This window comes from Accipiter gentilis, chromosome 8 (assembly GCF_929443795.1).
Source record: "Accipiter gentilis chromosome 8, bAccGen1.1, whole genome shotgun sequence".
NCBI lineage: Eukaryota > Metazoa > Chordata > Aves > Accipitriformes > Accipitridae > Astur > Astur gentilis.
In genome coordinates, this window is record NC_064887.1 from 6,628,630 (window position 1) to 6,647,388 (window position 18,759).

Below are 18,759 nucleotides of genomic sequence, written 5' to 3' on the forward strand. Positions count from 1 at the left end.
AAACATTTGCTATAAATTAATTATATGAAAACACAGAACTCCATTATTTTTTTGTTGTTGTTACAAATTTAACATTACCAGATTTTAAACAAGTACCCTAAACAGACATCCATTGTGAATAGAAGCCTGCTACAAATTAAAATCTGTCCATCTATTTTAATTACACTGCTTTTTGGCAGGGGATATTAAATGGAATAATCTTGACCTTTTTGAAGAACTGTAGAAAAGAAAAACCTCAATAAAGTTGCAGCCTTTATCTTAGATACTTGGAATAACTGGCACTCTGTGCATGGAACTATCAAGCCCAAATTTCCATAGTCACAGCAAGAGGAAATATGGCCTATAGCTTGGTCTTGGAAATCTGACTGTTTCTGATTTTGTTATACATACTTATGTCGTTTCCCCTTTTTCATTTATTGGTGGGGTAAGAACATCTGTGTTTTCAGGAGGAGGAGGCACAGCAATATGGCAAGCAAGTGGAAAGAGCTTTTTGTTTGTTTGTTTGTTTGAAAAGGACAAATAATATCCATGCCACATAACAAAATATTCTGCTATCACTACAAAGATTTGTAGATGCTGTTGCAGCATGATGTAAGTCAGTTCCCTGCTAGCTTCTTTATGGCTCAATGTGGGACCGGCAGTTATCAACCTTTTTTTATTCTGTCAATGAGGACAATTATGAAACAAAGATAATTAGGGCAGGAGCAAACAAAAGGAGGAAGAGAGTACTCTGCTTAGATCTTTTTGAAACTTTTTGTAAAATCTATAATGAGGAAATGACAGATACCTGCATACCAGGGATCACAGTACCCACCCTCAGAAATATGAACCCCTTCCAGCCCCCATTTGGAAGAGGATTCCCAGAACAACATAAAGGATTGTCTGCTGCATAACATGAGAAAGTAGCAGGTAATAGGCTTGATGCCCTGCCCTTGCTTTGTAGCATGGTCTAAAGCCTTGAGGCTCTGCTGCTTCTAAGCAACAGTCTGGAAATGTTTGGAGAATATCCTGAGGGACCCTTCCATTCGTTTACGGGTTGTTTGTATCCCACTGGTCATGCTCTGCTTGTATGTCCACGTGGCTAATACTGCTTTTGCCTGCATGGGCCTTGCAAGGTAAAGCCAATGCCCAGCTCTGCTCTGTGGACCTCAGAGACACAGTGTCTAATTTTATCACCGTGCTACTTGCAAGACACACAGTACAGAGCCAAAACCTTGGCATGTAAGAGAAGGTGGACAGCAGTTGGAACGATTTCTGTTCATGGTGTTTGTGATGCTAAAGGTTCTTGAAAGCAAGTAATAGAAAACACGGTCTTTCCTTGCAGATCTGAAAACAGGAGAACATAACTGAGGTGGGGGTGAATGCCCATCAGGTCTCAATGAAGTCAGTGGGAGCCAAGGGTGCTCTGTGCCTCCCCAGATTTCAGCCTTCATTAGATGAGAAGAATCAAAATAGATGGAGAAATAGGACTGCAATGAACAGATATCTGAGCACATGGAAGTTGGGCAAACTCTGGTTGTTCTGTCCAACTCTAGTGACCAGCACAGAAATAAAGGGAGATACAAATTAAAACAATCTCTCTGAGTTCAGCTTTGAACAATTTTGCATTTCTAGGATATGCAACGTCCAAGGAAAACCCAAACAAACCAGAGAGTACCTCCCCTCGCAATCCAAAATCTCCCTCAGGATTTGGGGTTATGATTGGCTTTGTCCTTTTTACCCTCAGTGCACTGAAACTTGTTATCCCCTTCAGCTTCTTCCCGAATCACTTTCTCTTGGAAACTGTATTGTAAGGATGACTGCCTTAATCCAAGAATCACGATCCCTCTTCTTCCTGGCCCCTTTTCCCCACTCAGTTAATAGCTTTGAAGTTGTGCAACATAGTTGCTGTGACATGCTATCTGTGAATGCAATGTGTGTGGGACTGGAAAAGTCCTAATACCTTCTTTACCACAACTGTAGTCAGCACACAGCTAATGTTGGCCTTTTGTCAAATAATCCATTATCAGACACAGCAAACCCGCCCACACTGTGCTCGGTGCTCAGCATATAAAACCCAGGGAAGACACCAGAGCAGTCAGATAGTGTTGCAAAGGGTCCATGGATGTGCAGCAGAACAATCCCTTCCAGCTTCTTAAAACTGTCAGTTATCACTGATTGCACATTTACAGTGGCAATTGAAGGCATGTTTGTTTTGTAAATAATCTGGCGATTACAGATAGAGTCGTCTTTTCCTTTGAGAGCAGTTCGGAACTGCAGTACTTCTGGCATGGTGCTACTGGCGTTGTGCTCTGGCTCCAATTACCACGTAAGGGAGTCTCTTTGGAAACACTGCCTTAGTATCCTCTGAGAGGCTGCTGTTACTCTTCAAAGGCCTTACACTCAGCTTTCATGTGCTTAAGCAGCAATTCTCTTGCCTCAGACTGTCCATCCCGGGTGCATGGATGCTCCCTGTGAAGAGAGGTTTGTGGGATATAGTCTCCTGCTGACCCCACTTCCTTCTAGGGTTGTTCATGTGGAAGCCCCCCAGAGCTGCTCATGCTGATCCGCGTGTCCACACAGTGCTCTTTACGCTGTCCTGCTATCCTTTGTCCCTCTCACTCTCCTCTTGGCTGTTTGTTTCATATGCATTTATATTTTGCTACTGTCCAGAGATTATGAAATCCTTACAGCTAGCACTGCCTGCATGTACCAGGCCTGGAGTCTGATCCCTGGCTGTAACAGCAAGATGCCATTACAGGAGCAAATAGTCAATGGGTATAAGAGGAGCCCCCCAGCAAGTTGGATGCCAGACACCTTGTCTCTCTCATATCAGTTTTGTTTCTGTGCCCCTTCTCCCCTCACGTCCCAGGACTGGGAGGAATGAGCAGGGCTTTCCCTAGAACAGTGATGGCAAAATTCTGCCAGGAATACAGAAAGTTTGCATTAATGCAACCTTGACACGAAGTACCCCAACACTCAAACATCAGGAAATTGAAAGAATGCCAGATGCTCCCAGCAGAGTTAACACAGGGTATATATAATGTATTTAAACATATAGTGCTACAGAGGAAATTTTAGCTCCCAGGAAAGACTTGCTTCTGATCTGCACAAGCAGCCTGTGCTTGTCATTATGTAGGCAGAGCATGGATAAGACATGGCTGTGGCAATGGGAAGCATGAATTCAGTGCCTTCATGTCATTTGCTTTTGAAATAAGGTATTCCAGCTTGCCTTTTAGTTCAAAATTCCCCTCTTTTGTGTGTCTCATATTCTGCACTGCAGCATCACAGCAATACAGTCCTGACTGAGTAAGATCGTGTGTGTTGGAAATGCAGATCGATGTTGCTGGGAGTTTTGGGAGCCTGATGTTTCTCAGGACAGGGATGTTTGTATCCATCCTGCAGGTACTCTCCACTGACTCCAGCTTGAACTCCTCACATGGATTTCTGGCAAGATGGGAGCTTTACATAAAGCTTAATAATATGACACCAATTATCACAGGCTGAAATGTAAGGCTTGGGTTAGCTTTATATGATGTAAGAAATGTGTTGTGTTTACTTTAGCCTCGGGCTTTGGGACCACTGAACTACGATAGAAACTGAATTATTTAGAAGAGTTCTTGTATAGAAGAAAATAAGTAATAGGAAATATTGTGCCTGGCATGGTATGCTGTAAAACCTTTCTCAGAATGAGTGTAAAACAGCACACTTTCTACTGAGCAATGAAGCTACAAGCAAGCAGGGCAGGGTTTCCCAAATATGTGCAATAAAAGGTTTTTATGTATGCTTTTGCCACATATTTTACAGACGTATGGATCTGTAAATGTTAAAAAATAATGTATGAATACTGTTGAGTTTGTTGGGTTTTGGTTGGTTGTTTTTGGTTTTTTTTTTTAATTTACCATCTGCAAAGCCAGGTGCTTTAAGTTTACCCTGAGACCAACTGTGGAAACCTGAAGGGAGAAATTATAACTAATGGATTATGGAAGCCTCTAAAATTTTTAATGTAGTCTTCTTAAACTTCTGGTGGCAAATGCAAGATCTGATTGTTCTGTAGCAATGAATGGTGGTGAATTTCACTTCTCTCATGACCTTAAAGGGTTTTTTTATATCAAGCCCTACTGGCTGCAAACTGTTGGAGCTTAGAAACCTGTCACTAGTGAATGCAGTGTTGACAGTTGTGTGCCTTAGACAGGTGTAATTTTTTGACAACCTTAATTTCATGGGAAGGAAGTATTTTTGAAGCTTTCTATTGTTGTTTTGGTTTTTGTAATTGGTAGTTCTTTGCGAGCTGTTACCACGAAGTGTTAGAAGTCGTCCCAGCTTCCTGTCTCAATGTTAGTGGTGGATTAATGGAAATTATAATGATAAAATCATCTAAGTCATAAAATAAGTGCAGTTTATTCAGTAGCTTTGCAGTTTAATGTATGTATATGTCCAAAATACCTTATGCATATGTGTTTCATGCTTTAAAACGTGTCAGATTTGTCTTAGCTGTGGTGTCACACACAAGTTGCCAAATGCCCAGGTTTTTTTCAACTTTTGTGGTGCTAGCATCAAAAAAGCATAAAATTAATTTAAGTGGAACATGTCAGTGTGTAAGAGCCATGGAGCACCTCTCTGGAGGGTTTATTAGTTCAGGTACAGTTTTTCTGCACACAGATGTACTGTTTCCTCTTCTTGATCTGGCACATCGCTGCATGAGGAAGCCGTAGATTAAACCCTCCCATCCTTTAGGGATGTGTGTGGAACACCCTCTGGTCCTAAGAAAAAACACACAGTTGGGTCATCCACAGTAAATGTTTATGGCTGAGATAAAACGTTTTATTTTAAGGCATAAACCAATTGCTAACTGCTTGGAAGAAAATATTAGGAGGAAACTTCTCCTAAATGCAGTGTTTTTCTGAATTGTCTGTGGGGTGTTCCTCAAGGTTCTGCTTCCTGAGTGATTGAATTCAGAACACATCAAAAAAGATTATCACTTCTGCAGAACAATCTTCTTTTGATTTTGAGACCCATGTAGATTTTAATGGAAAAAATGGAAATGGGAATACATAGATCGCCAGTTTAAATCTACTGGTTGTGAACTTTTACTCGTTACCTTTTGTAGACCTCTTAGAAGTAAATACTCAGCTGATCTCTCATCAACTCCAGACCACTGGTTGAAAGCGAGCCGTTCTTTCTTTGTATTCCTTTTTCCCCACTGATCTTGCTCCTTTTCTGATTTAGCGAAGGAAAGCATCTCTCTGACATGTAAGCAAAGCTCAGCTAGCCTTTTTTGATTCGTGTGAACAAGAATGCCAAGGCGTTTTCCCAGTGTGCTCTGAGGAAAATGCCGATATTTGAATAATTCAAAAATGCCCAAGGCTCTCAAACTTCATTCTTAGCTATTGTTTTGCCCAATCTATTATGCATTGAAAACCTAGATTGTGATTGATGAACTGCCTGTAGCAGTGGAGGGGAGATTGTCTGTTCTGTGCGTAACCCAGTGTGTAAAATTAATCCTGTGTAAAACGATGCTGCCTTTACTAGGGTTGTAGGGGAAGCATTGCAGATTTTTTTGGTGTAATTGCTGCGTTAGGCAACGTTCAGCAGAGAGCAAGTGCTTCCATTCTCCAGGGCTTAACAAGTGTTGTGTCTTGTGCAAAAATGATAAATCCTGGGGTAGTTAGCGATGCTTAATGAAAACTGTATTACAGGTCACCCAGGTTTCAAGACTCAGTAGATTCTGCTGCTCCATGCCTGAATGGAAGTCACCCGGCTCAGCACATTAAACAAGAATGCCCAAGTGATTATAAGGTTCTGTCTGAGGCTTCCACACATAGGAGGATTACGGAGGGGATGGAGCTGAGAGCCTCTGGTAGTCTGCATCCTGAAATAGACCTAATGAATAATAGCTTTACAAATTCACTTTCATCCTACTTGTTTAATAATGAACATAGCTCCTCCCTGGGTCCTTTGTCACTTGGCACCCCTCAGCACTCGGCCAGGCTACAAACAAGCAACCTGAAGAAGAGATGCATCTCTGTTGTGCCGTCTTCAGCTGAAGGAATTGATATTACAGCTATCATCCGCACATCACAGACGTCACTGGTCACCTGTGTGAATGGACTGCGAAGTAATTCAGCTGGCATTTCCTCTCATCCTGTGGAGATCAGTCATCACAGTGCTCAAAAATCCTCTCGGCCCCAGTCTTGCTCTCAGCCTGGAAACCCTTGCAGTATTCCCTCCCCTCCAGCATGTCTTGTACCTATTTCCGCTGAATGTGACAGAGGTGACTGTGAGCAGATACAAATGCAGCAAGTCGAGGAGAATGGAAGTCTCAGCCTTATGATGAATGGTACTAGCATTCCTCATCAAAACACCTCGCACAGCACCCAGAAGGTGAGTTTCTTAAAACAAGAACCAGCTGACGATTATTCCTCCACTGCTGATCTTTTTCGACATCATCAGGGGCTGCCTCCCCCTTACCATCTGCACCAGCAGCTAAGCCAGACTCAAGGGACACTGCCTCACTTACACGCCTCTATGTCTCCAAAGTCCCTTCAGCCCAGTGACGGGGATGAACAGGACCTCAGCAATGGCAAACAGGTCTGTCAGTGGATTGACTGCAGTGCCACGTACGACCAACAAGACGAACTGGTCAGACACATAGAAAAGACTCACATTGACCAGCGGAAAGGAGAGGACTTCACTTGCTTTTGGGCAGGCTGTGTCCGCCGATATAAACCTTTCAATGCTCGTTACAAACTGCTGATTCATATGAGGGTTCATTCTGGAGAAAAACCAAACAAGTGCATGGTAAGTCTGGAATATATTTGTTTGAATAGAAACATACTACTCTGCTCTTTTTCCTGCTCTCTCTTCAGTCTTATTCCAATATAATTGTTGTGCTTTCCTGTAACTTAGTCTGCAGCAGGCTAAAGGGGAATTGGACAAAACCTTAATCTAGAAGGAAATGTTTGAGTAAGAAATACTGTAGTTCTTGGAAAAGGGATTCAGTTTCCTTATATGAGAGCTTAACTTTTAATACAGTGCTTTATTTTTTTTAATATTCATTAAAGCATTAATAAAATGATGATCAAAGCACGCAGCAGTCATTTAACATAAAACAAAGTCACTGAGCCTCGGGTGACATTTTTAATCAAGAAACATAAAACACATCTAATGAAATTCTTTTCATTCCTTCAGCCGAACAATAACCCATAGAGTTGTGAGTGCAAAAGTTTCAAATGGTAGTTTAGAAAAGAAAAGAAGAAAATCCTTGTTAAGGATTTTAAACAGTTAAAAGAATAAAAGGAATATCTTTAATTATATTTTTCAGAGGTTGTTAGAGGCTTTTTTAGTGTGCAAAACAGAGCTTTGAAAATAAGTAAAAACCATTGTTCTCTTCTGATCAAGAAGATGTAAACAACATCAGTGTTCCAAAAAGAGGATCTTGGGAATAACACCATCTCTGCATCTGCCCACCATGATGACAATATGGCCAAACTAAAATAAAAGTTAATGACTTCCATTAAGCTTTCCACATGTTTCAAACAACAATGATATAAGACCCTGACTGAAACAGATGAAGCAAAACAAGTTTGACATAAGCTTCCAAATTGGGCCATGAAATTTGGAAAGTCTTATTTCTAACACCCACATGCGCACGCGTGTGCACGCATGCACATACACGCACACACACACAAATAAGTACAAACAAAGGCAATGGTTATGGCGGCAGGTTGTGGTTCCCGATAGGCAGAATTTTCGACTCTGTTCTGTTGTTTTGATCAGAGAATGATATAATGGAAAATGCTTGTAAGGAAGTTAGATCACGACAAACTTTTCCATGGCAAGCTGTAGCTTTCTATGGAGGAATAGGAAAGACTGTTTATATAAAAAGCTCACTTTTTTTCATTTATTCAAGAAAAAGATTGCTGGCCTGCAGTGGTTATGCAAGGGAGAAGGAAGAAAACAACAGTATTTATAATGTTTTATGGAGAAAAATTTTCTCTGTAAGTGGTCATTATCTTTTTACTTCCATTGGATAAATGAAAAACACTATCTCAATGTCTGCACTGTTCAGTGGGTATTCCCTAAAATGATACTGGAAACAATGCAGATATTTAGAGAACACCATCACGTTATCCAACATAAAATGGAAATGCTCAAAGACTTACCTGTCTTTTTTCCTCTGAGAGAAAGAACTGACTTGCTCATGTCCAGAAGTATCTCAATCACAATTTGTAAAACATACAAAGAAATTTAACTTCCTATGCATATCTTTTATTTGGTCATAAATCATCAAAGGATAATGCAAGTTAGTTGCTTCTTTCCAAACAAAAAATGTAAGTAAGTAAGCTGTGAAAGCATACTTACAGATTTTATTTTAGGCTACTTTTTGGTTTTAGTGTTTTTATAATCTGGAATGAGATCAGTCTTCTTCCCATTTTTACCTCACATTTTTTAAAATAAATACTTAAAACGTGATTTTTAAAATAAATACTTAAACCCTGATTAGCTTTACTATGATGCTGAAAGATTCACTAGACTCCATGGGTGGGGAACTTCTTTTTCTGCAAAATGTGTATTTGACAGGTATTTTATAGCAGATTTCTAATGTTACATTCCCATTCCTACAGGAAACTGGATAAGCCAGAGACATTAAATCATGTCATATCTTAGCAAATGCTAAAAATTTCCTACTTTCAATTATGTTCATTTGCATTAAAGAACTGTCTTTTGATAACACCTCAAGGTTTAATATTGTGAATAGGTTGGAAAAACCTTTTCATCTGATATTGCAGACAGCCTTCATGGCACATGTATGTAGTCTTGGCATGTAAGTACATAAATATCTGTTTTATCTGAGCAGATATTGTATTTGTTCCCATACATGGAAAGGCCCAATCAGAATTAGGAGCTTTACATTGCACAACTTGCAGTTAACTCTTCTATTCCCAGAATAAGAACCTTCCACTGTCAGCAGAGGTATCCATGTATTAAATGTTACAACCTGGAATCCTGTGTAGAGTAAAGCTGGATCCAAGTGAGCACATGAAAAATATGTCTTCTTTGCAAATTTAGTTTTCTACCCTGGAGAGACCTTGATCTAGCAGGGACAAGATCCAAAGCTGCAACATGGCTCCTTAAAGTTATTAATATCAAGTGGGGATTATTTGCCCAGTGAATTCCATTCCACTTTGGACAAGGGTTGCTGTGCAGTGTTTCATTAGGCAGTGATGTCATGTCATTTTAAATGATGGCTTTTCTTTTGATGTGGTAATAATTGTGCTGTTATTCCTGCAAATTAAGAAGGCGATTCATTCTCTGTCTATAGAGGTCTGAGATTTTGTTTCGTTTTTGCTGTAGCCCTGTTAAAGTAACTTTACATCTCTTGGTATTTGTAGTGGAGATTTTCTTTCGCTGTTCACAATTACCCATTGTACTTTCTTTTTAAGCCCTTGGTTTTGTTCCTCTCTGTAAGATTACTGGCTGACTAGGTATTGAACTGCTCAGGAGAAGCTAACAGTGAGCAGCACCCCGCCCTCATACATAAAAGTACTTTTCCATGTAAAATTATTAATTTCTTATGACAGGCTTTGCTACTATGTACTGTAATAGACAAAGGAATTTTGGAATTCAAGCTACTTGAGAACAGGAAATACATGAGACATTTTGATTGAAAAGTAAATGGTTCACTAAAACTGCAGTTAATCCTTTTATTATCTTTCCAACAGCAGTTTCCACAATACTTTCATGAGGTAAGCTTCCTTCAGTCCAACTGTAACACTCTCATCGTTACAGCTGGTTTAAATTTAGCTAGCCTGCTTCTTTCTTTATTACAGACAGTTGACAGGCAAAACAGTATCTGGTGTAGAGAACTACTGATGTTTTGGGTCTGTATTCTACTTATTCTGTTTGATTGCCAAAACCGGTACTATGAGTATTCTGTTTTCATATTCTGTTAAATATTCTAATTAAGTGGTGCCTTCTCGTCATTGTGTCCCTCAGTTTGGTTTTTCCTTGGGCTCTGCAAGTAGTCTAAAGGAAACTACCTAATCTCTTTGCAATATCCTGTTATGTTTCATACTTAACTCATGTTATTTTAGTTTTATTAAATTTGGGGTTCATCTGCATTATAATCAAAAATATATCCAACAAAAATAATGATGCAATGCCTTTAAGACTTTAACTTCTGAAGATTAATTTCATGCTTTTTTAGATTTGAAGTCCCAGACAATTGGAATTTTGATTGTCTGAGACAGCAAAAATTAGCAAGCTTAAATGTTTTTTACTTTAAAAAAAAAAAAAAAAAAAAAAAGAAGTTTCTCATAGCTGCATCTTCTGCTGTCTTTCAGTTCTTCCAGTACTTTGGTGGGTAGAAAACCCTGCTGATCTCCAGATACTGCATCCTCAGCTTAAACCTCTGCTTGCAAATGTAAATATAGAGTTGCTCATTTAGTTGTCTAGAATTGTTTGATTTGGGCAAATCTATACTTGGGTTATTAGTCTACCCTTTTGCACTCTTGTGGCTTCATAAAGGGTAGAACATTAAGTTCCCATTACTGCATGCCTACGTGCTCAGGGAACCTATGTTGCAGGCTTCCACAGACATGATCAAGGTAAATATATTTATCTTTACGTCGTTTCTCCATATGCAGTTAGTGTTGGGCATCATAATATATGTGATATCCATGAAAGAAGCTGGACAGTGATAACAGCCATTGTTAATGCCTCTAGTTCGTGTATTTCAAAGAAACAAATATCTCATGAGTATGTTCCGGACCTGTCACATCACATTCTTGCCTAGAATGTTAAAACTTTGAAGCAGAATCTTTTTTTCTTGTATATATGCAACATACTCAGTTTGGGAATAGTCTTCATGCAATGATTTGGGTGCTGTATGTACACAGTGAAATTCAGCACCTGTGCTGTTTGTAGTCAGTTCTTTTGAATCCCTAAGGGTGAGACACTACAGGTACTGCATTAAACATAGGGAAATTGAGACATAGAGAAGCTAAGTAACTTGCCTAAAGGCATCTTTAGGCAATTCCAGCATTCCAGCGCAGATCTTGTGTTCAAATCACTACATCACACAAACTAACCATTTGCAGTTTACTTACGAAACAGATTTTTGTACAGATTATGCAAAAGATAGCAGTCTGCCTGAACTTCCTGTTATTTTTACTGTACATCTCTGATGCAGGTGGTTTGACATGTCATAAACCTGTGAAAACTTTCATCAGAAGGCTCAGCTACATTTGTAACACTTCACGGGCAGTAACCTGGTTATTACATTTACAGGAGAAAGGAGCCTATTGAGCAGATTAGTATTATTGCTTCTGCTGCTAAGGAAACAAATGCGGAATCTGTTCTCAGTAGATAGCAAGTATTATGCTGTCTGTGGTCAGTGGGGAGCATGTGTCTAGCAATGCACAGTGAGTAATGAGATCTCTACAGGCTACATCTACAGATGAGTCTAAGGGACAATCCTGCATTTGCAGGGAAAATAGGTCTGCATGCACCAGCTTATATGCTTTTGAGTTATTTCACCTAAACAATAAGTTTCGGTGCCTGACTCGAGGGAATGCTGTGGAAGTCTGGAACGTATTTTCAGCTTTTGGAGTGGAGGGTGTCATGCACCGATGCCAAAGGAGTGCTTTAAAAAAACAACAATAATGTTAGCCGCACTTTCTTTCCTTTGAAGTCAATAGTAGGAAACATCCATTCTATCAAAGCTGCCTCACCCGAGATCTCTCTTTTTATTAGGTCTCTGATGGCATTTCCCGATACTGTCAAGGAACTGCAGTGTTAAAACCACTCTGATTAGAGGAGTAGACAGCGATTCAGTGGTTTTGTGAAAATACAATGTTTGTTTGTTTACAAAAACCACTACAGATTACAGGACAGTACAAATGGGTTTAAGCATGCACCAGCACTGGAGGGCAGGCTGGCAAATAGCTTTAGGCTTGGCACCGTGTCAGCTCATGCCCAATGGCAGTTGGTGAATCTGAACTCTTGTCTGTCCACAAGAGAGCTCCACACTAGCAGATCTTGTGGAGCAAAAACCGTAGAAATTGTTGGGCCCAGGTTCCGCTGTGGGTGGGATTGTCCCATGTTTCAGTGCAGTAGGACAGAAATGCAAATCTTCAATTCTTAGCGCAGATGGGAAGTGCGGCACAATGGTATGGTGCTTTTAGGGGCTTGAGACCTGCCTTCTTGAGCTGAGCTGCAGAGGGACTAGCTCCCAGGGTCTTCCCTGAGGGATTATCAGCTTCCCAATGCACTCTTGGGATTGCTGGCCTTCAGGACATTCTGAGGTGCATCTACTTTATCAGATTGATAGAAAAAGGTGTAGGATGCTGGGCCAGACTGACTTCTGCTCTGACCAAGCAGGGCTGGCTGCCTTTTTTTTTATTTTTGAGCGGTTTGATATGGATTAGGTCTGGCTGGCATGCTCTCAGTTTTTTTGTTCACATAAATGTAAATAAATACAAATGAAGTAAATTATGACTGTTGCTGCCAGCACCCAGAATGGTTTTCAAGCTCAGTTGTGTGCCTTAAAAACGTTATACAGGACATTGAAGAGATCTGATAAATGGAATACAGTAGTTAGAAGTATAGCGTGGAACTTCCATGGAGGGGACTTTCAAATATGTACTTTTTTATCCTACAAGAGCATTTAATTCCACAAGGTTTTATTTCGTTTCACTTGATAAATTATTAAGTAATTTGGGACCTGGTTAAAACATAATTATCCTGAAGTTTTCCTGGCATATTTATACAGAGCCTGTCATTGTGTGTAGACATTGCTGTTCATTCAGTCTTAAGAAATGAAGTGGGGTAGAAACAGTAATATCACCACAACATAGTCGGTACTCACCCTATGAAACTCACTGCTATAGGATATAATGTGATTAATTACCACTATTATGGTTCTCACAGTGTTGGATAATTTCCACTAATAATACTTAGTAACCATTCAAGGTAAGGTGATAGGACTAAGAAGATAGTGGTTTAGGGAACAGATAGCCTTGTGACACAAGGATGGAGATTTATTTCCATGTTCCACATTAGAAATTTTAAGAGGTATTCCATGCCAGTTTTTTCAAACCAGTAGTAGTATCATTGTAAAACAGCTTTGAGAAGAAGACCATTGGTGAATCTGGGTCACCTTCAATTTGGAAAACAAAATGATGGGGGGGGGACAGTGAACAGGACTGGAGGATTTTGTTACTATTGGCGTTTTCTAAACAGTGTACTATTTTGCAAATAATGAAATGTTTCTGTATTTTAACCCATCTTTTTTAACTTTCCATTCCAGAGTGAGAAAGTGTTAAAGAAAGACACTTTTTTTGTTGTTGTTTAAAAGCTTTCCCCATTTGATTTATTCAGTGTTTTTATTTTGTTAGCACAGTCCCCCAAACAATTATATTTCAGCTCATCCTGGGCTGATTTCTCTTCATTCTTCAGTGTTTTGATTTGGCTACCGAAATACATATTTTTTACCACAATTCCAACTGTGACATGATTTGAGTAGAAGGAAGATGATCCATTTTCCTACAAAGCAGCAGATATTAGTCAGAATCCTAAACACTCTCAGCTTTTGAAAAATACCTGACAATGGTTTGATTGACAGAGGACATCTTAAAGGAAGGAAACATTTTTGTATTAGAAATGGTTCTCCACAGTGACTGTCCTGCTTGGTGCCATTGTGGCACATAGAAGAGGTAGTTGTATCAGAACTCCTCTGAGCAAAGTCATTCATGTTCTTTGTCAAATATTATAGGTTAAATTATGCCCAGCTTAGGAAAGTGAAATTTATTAGTTGTGACCTATGATGTCTGGCTGCCAGACAAACTTATAGGCATGTCTCCCAAGTCTTTTTGGAAAATTTCTGCTAGGCTCCTTTCCCTTCCCTTTGCCCAGTTTGCACAGAGAAACAACATCTCGATACCGTGTTTTTATCTTTATCCTCTTGTCCCACAAAACTCAGTAAGTAGTGATTCTTTCTCATTTTAAGACACTCAGAATTATTTCCAGCTCTGCTCTGGCCTGCTCTGGATGATACTCCACATGTAGATTTATTCAAACCCCAGTCTCAGCACAGACCTATAAACCTCTCATGGGGCATCACCTCTTGAAGATATCTTGCAAGCAGCCTCTTAGCTCCCAGTTAATTCCAGCTGCACCACAAGATCACTTTCTTTGCCATGCAGATCAATGAATTCTATCAAATAATCACATCTGAAGATGCAAACAGGGAAAGGCTTTCCAGTCTCTGAGCACTGGGTTTGCAATAAGTCTTGTGGATTTCTGTAGCTCACCATTTTCCATGTAGCAAAAGTGTGACAAGATTTCTTTCTCACTATGCATCCTGTCTGGGAGTGAATCGTCCATCAGTTTCACTATATGAATCTGCATAGTAGTAAAGATCGAGTGATATACCCTCAACTAGTCAGATGCATTCTCCATTCTAGTCATAGGTTTTACAGAGCAGTAAATATAATTGCAAACTACCTGCTCCCTATAGGAATGTCTTAATACACCTCAAGAGTGCTTCAAAGGTGTGTTCAGCAGTCAGGTCCTAAAACCGTAATTCTGCAGGGTCCGGCATAATTTTGGCAGGGCAATTTGTCTCCAGAAGATCTGGGAAAGAAGGTTGCATTCAGTGATTTGAAGGCACTCTGCAGTTACCTAGTATCTAGGAGCAGTGAGAGAAGATTACACCCACCCACCCCCCCCCCGCCCCAAAATTACATTTAAAAAAAAATTTGCATCTCAGTTTTATTAATCTTGTCATTTAGAAGGTGGAGAGCTTGAAAGTTCTAAAATTTTAAACAAAGTCTTTGTGATTGTGTTCTTGAGGTTAAGTGCTTGGCTTTATTTTATTTCTATGTATGTGTTCTGTGGGGATTATTAAAAATGGCATGGAATTGTTCTGAACTCTCAGTGATTTAGCCTTTCTGAACAGCGATTAACTTCAAGAAGGAAAATCGTTTGAATCACCTGGCAGAAGCCTTGGTCAAATTAAAAAGCAGTAAAATTAAATATTGTTTAAATACTGTGCCAACGATATACTCATTAATGGTTCTTATTAGGCCAATACATTTTAATACTCTGTATTAGTGAAACATATGTCATTTAATAAAAATGTTAATCTACATTTGCAGGCAGCACAGAGGCTGTATATTATAGTCTCAGGGGAGAAAGAGGAATTTAGTGCACATTAAAAACTTTATACAGTCATTTATGCAGTTGGATCTCAGTTTAAATGTGATGCATTTGTTTGTTACTTCGGGGCAAATCAGCAATAGTTAGCCTTTAACAATCGGATGAGAAATAAAAAGCCATCATTCCACAGTGCGGGGTGTTTATATAGGCTTGGGCTTCACAATGGGCCAGATTCTGAGACCTTCACTCACTTGTTTAGCAAGTAGTCCAGTGAGCCTAGTAAAAAAATAATGTGCTATTTAAACTAAATATATCAAAACTTGACCTTCTGGCATCTGACTACTCACATTGAGCAAGATTTTCAAAAGCAGACTCTGGTTTTGGATAGCCTTATTTTGGAGGTGCCCTGCTCTAATAGGGAATCTCTGAAGTTGAGGTCCTCTTTCTCTCAAACCTGACAGTGTGTAACTGAGTTACTGAAATTTCATGAGCACTTCTGGAAATTTTGACCTTAGTTCTCCATTTCCTCACAAGTACAATGAAATAAATCTCTGTGGAGCACAGTGAGGGTGAATAATCACAGTGAGGTAATAAGGCCAATAGCATAAAACATCCATAATGCTATTTTGCATGTCTAAATGTTCCTTCTGCTGAGAATCTCAAAGCTCTTTCAAGCTTCTGCCTGCCTACAGCATTTCCTGTGCAGTGAAAACTTCTGTGCCCGAGTTCCAGATACAGTTGAATTAAGGCAAATTAATCTGCTACTCTCTGTCCCCATTTACACTGGCGTAATTGTAAAGAAACCCTGAATTTACACCAGGGTATGTGAGCCCAGAATGGCTCAGCTGCAAAGTGCCAGAAGTCACACATTGAGTGCCTGGCAGAAAAGGCAATAAAAAGACCTCCTCCTTCCCATAGTGTTTTCTCTTCTACCTATTTCTTAAAGTCAGTGTGAGACTATGCACCTTTGCTGACCAGAAGGTCCCTTCTACTTCAGAACATTATTCATGTGAGTAAGAGTATGCAAGACAGTGACTTTATTCAGCTCTACAGTGGCTTTCAAAGAAAATGTTGCCATTATAGTATATTCAGCGCCCTGTATTCTATCTCAAGGACACCTCTACTTTCTGTGTTTGGGTAAGTCAAAGGGGGCTTCATTTCAAATAGCTGTGCATTTACATCACAGACATTTGTCATTGCCTGACTTTTCTATTGACAACCCTGGGCTGATTGTGGAATCAAGGAACAATATGAGTTTTATTTTGAAGTCTGCTTTTGTTGTCTATAGCAGTGTCTTCCCTCGATCTCCTTCTTTTATTGTTGTGTACAGATAACATATGTGTGAAGAGATCCTATACTCAGGTACAGTGTAACTGCAGTGTTAAATAATTGATCTTGAGCTTTCTTTTGAAACTGCATCCAAGGCATTTAAAAGTGGGAAATGGAAAAAGCATGTTTTCATAATCCAGCTCAGTAAAGTTTGCACAACTGCTCTTTGTTTCATCATCCCTACAATAAATCTTTCATTTTTGCCAATTGAGAATGCCTACTAAATCTGCAAATGATTACTTCCCTGAATTGTGTTGGGATTCTTGCAATACATTTTTCTTACATGGGTAATGATAAAATAAGAGTCCATCAAAAATATTTTATTGCCTGGCAGAGAGCCTTTTATGAAATGGTTTTGATTCAAGGAGATTCTTCCAAGTGTTTTAGACCCGTTGCTTACAACTTTCCTTTAACCCTTGCATGGAGGACTGCCAGGCCCTGGGAATGTCAGAAATAACATTAGTCAATCAGCAGCTGGTAGAATGCAGGACCTGGGTATCAATTTAACCTGCAGCCCTTGGACTCAGACTGAGCACATGCTGCTTCAACATGTACTTGTAAAGGGTATTGTGTTACTATTAGATTAGAAAGCTGATGAATGTCAGACTGGTGGGAACCTTGTAAAACTAATCTGCTGTGTCCATGTTGATATGATTTCACTCTGGTTCAGTAACAGACTGAGGAAGATGGAGTATTACAAAAAGGAAAACAAAAGGTAAAACTGGTAGGGCCATCTGGGTCACTGAGCCCAGCCTCTGCGGTCCCAGGTATCATGTCACCTGACGATAATCCCTTCAGGACACACAGAAGCACAGAACACCTTTATGTCTCTGCCTTCGAGAAAGGTCTATCGTCAACACTATGACTTGTAAGTCAGGATCTTTCAAAGTCATGTGAAACAAATCCTGCCCCCCCCCCCCCCCCCCCCCCCCCCCCCCCCCGATTTCAAAATGGCTACAACTACATTTGTCTGCCTTTGCACAGGAACTGGCCAGCTGTAGGAATTGCTTTGCTTTCCCTTATAAAAGAGACACAGTCTCAACCCGGTTCCCAGTAGATCTCAAGCACACTGTCTCCCAAGTAAAACAAGGCCCAAGGGGCTACTCCTGGAATGGCACAAGTTGTGGTGCCTGAAAACACATTCTGGTACTGCAGGGAGAAGGGACCTGGCAAGAGATCTACCTTGTGATGCTTGCTTGCACTCACAGAGAACCAACAGTAAACCTGACTCAGTGTGGGGTACTCTCAACAAAACCACATCTAATGCTTGATACGTTGCCCACTTGCCTCCATGCAATAAATTCTCTTCAGGCAAGACATGGGGAGAGCAGAAGAAAGCAGAATATGTGAAAATATTTAAAAGTATCACAGTTATTCACAGACTTTTATCTTCCTGCATATCATCAAACATAATGACATTTTTAATTGCATGGTTGTGGTGATCTCAGAGTTCACTGTTTACAATGCTTTGGTCTAACTAAACAGTTTTAGCTTGTGCTTTGTCTTCAAGGCCAAGGAGTGAAAAGATGACAACAAACACACAGAAACCAAACAGATGTATCAGATGCTTTAGTGGTGGACTTGGCAGTGTTAGGTTTACAGTTGGACTAGATAGTCTTAAAGGTCTTCTCCAACATAAATGATTTTATGATTCTCTGCACAGAGCACACTAGCTTAGTCAGTGTAAGTCTTTTAGCGAGGTAGATGCTAAATAGCATGCTTTACGCTTCAGACTGGCAAACCTCCTCTTGTATATATCTTATTTCTGGGCTGCAGTGATATGCCAAAGTTATCTCAGATGATCATTGGCCATTTTGTTCAGATTTTGAAAGGAGGCAATCAGAAATACTTCCAGGTGTGAAGATACTTTGCTGAATTTAGAGGGAGAGGTATTGGAGGTACACAGTGAACATCACAGGAAAGGCTAAGTGAGGGATTCTGTATCATTTCTCTTCACAGATGGATATTTAAAAGCAGCAAATTTAGGACTTTTTAAAGGAAAGACTTTTTAACACAGAGCAAAGTTGAAGGGATCAGAGTGGAAGGAGCCTTTGTGAAACATGGGTGTTCTTGACTGTGAACTGTGATATCTGTAACCTTCCATCAGTACCTCTCAGATAACTTGTAGCGGGGCCACTAGAATGACAGCACGTTTAAAACATGAATATTTGTAGCTGCATTACTTCATTTCTAGTGCTGTAAAAATACCATTCACATAATGGGGTAATGGCCTGCAAGTTCTCATGATTTCAACTGTTTTGGAGTTACAAGAGTTCTGTTCCTTTATGG

The 18,759-nt window shown here is 39.9% G+C and overlaps 1 protein-coding gene across 1 annotated transcript in view; it reads left to right on the forward strand.

Moving 5' to 3' along the window:
* The window catches only part of GLIS1 (GLIS family zinc finger 1), a 207,064-nt gene that overhangs the window by 94,218 nt on the left and 94,087 nt on the right, over positions 1-18,759 (forward strand). Inside the window, exon 4 of the mRNA XM_049809178.1 lies at positions 5,679-6,780. Within this exon, the coding sequence (XP_049665135.1) occupies positions 5,679-6,780 (1,102 nt within the window). The remainder of the gene's footprint in view (positions 1-5,678; positions 6,781-18,759) is intronic.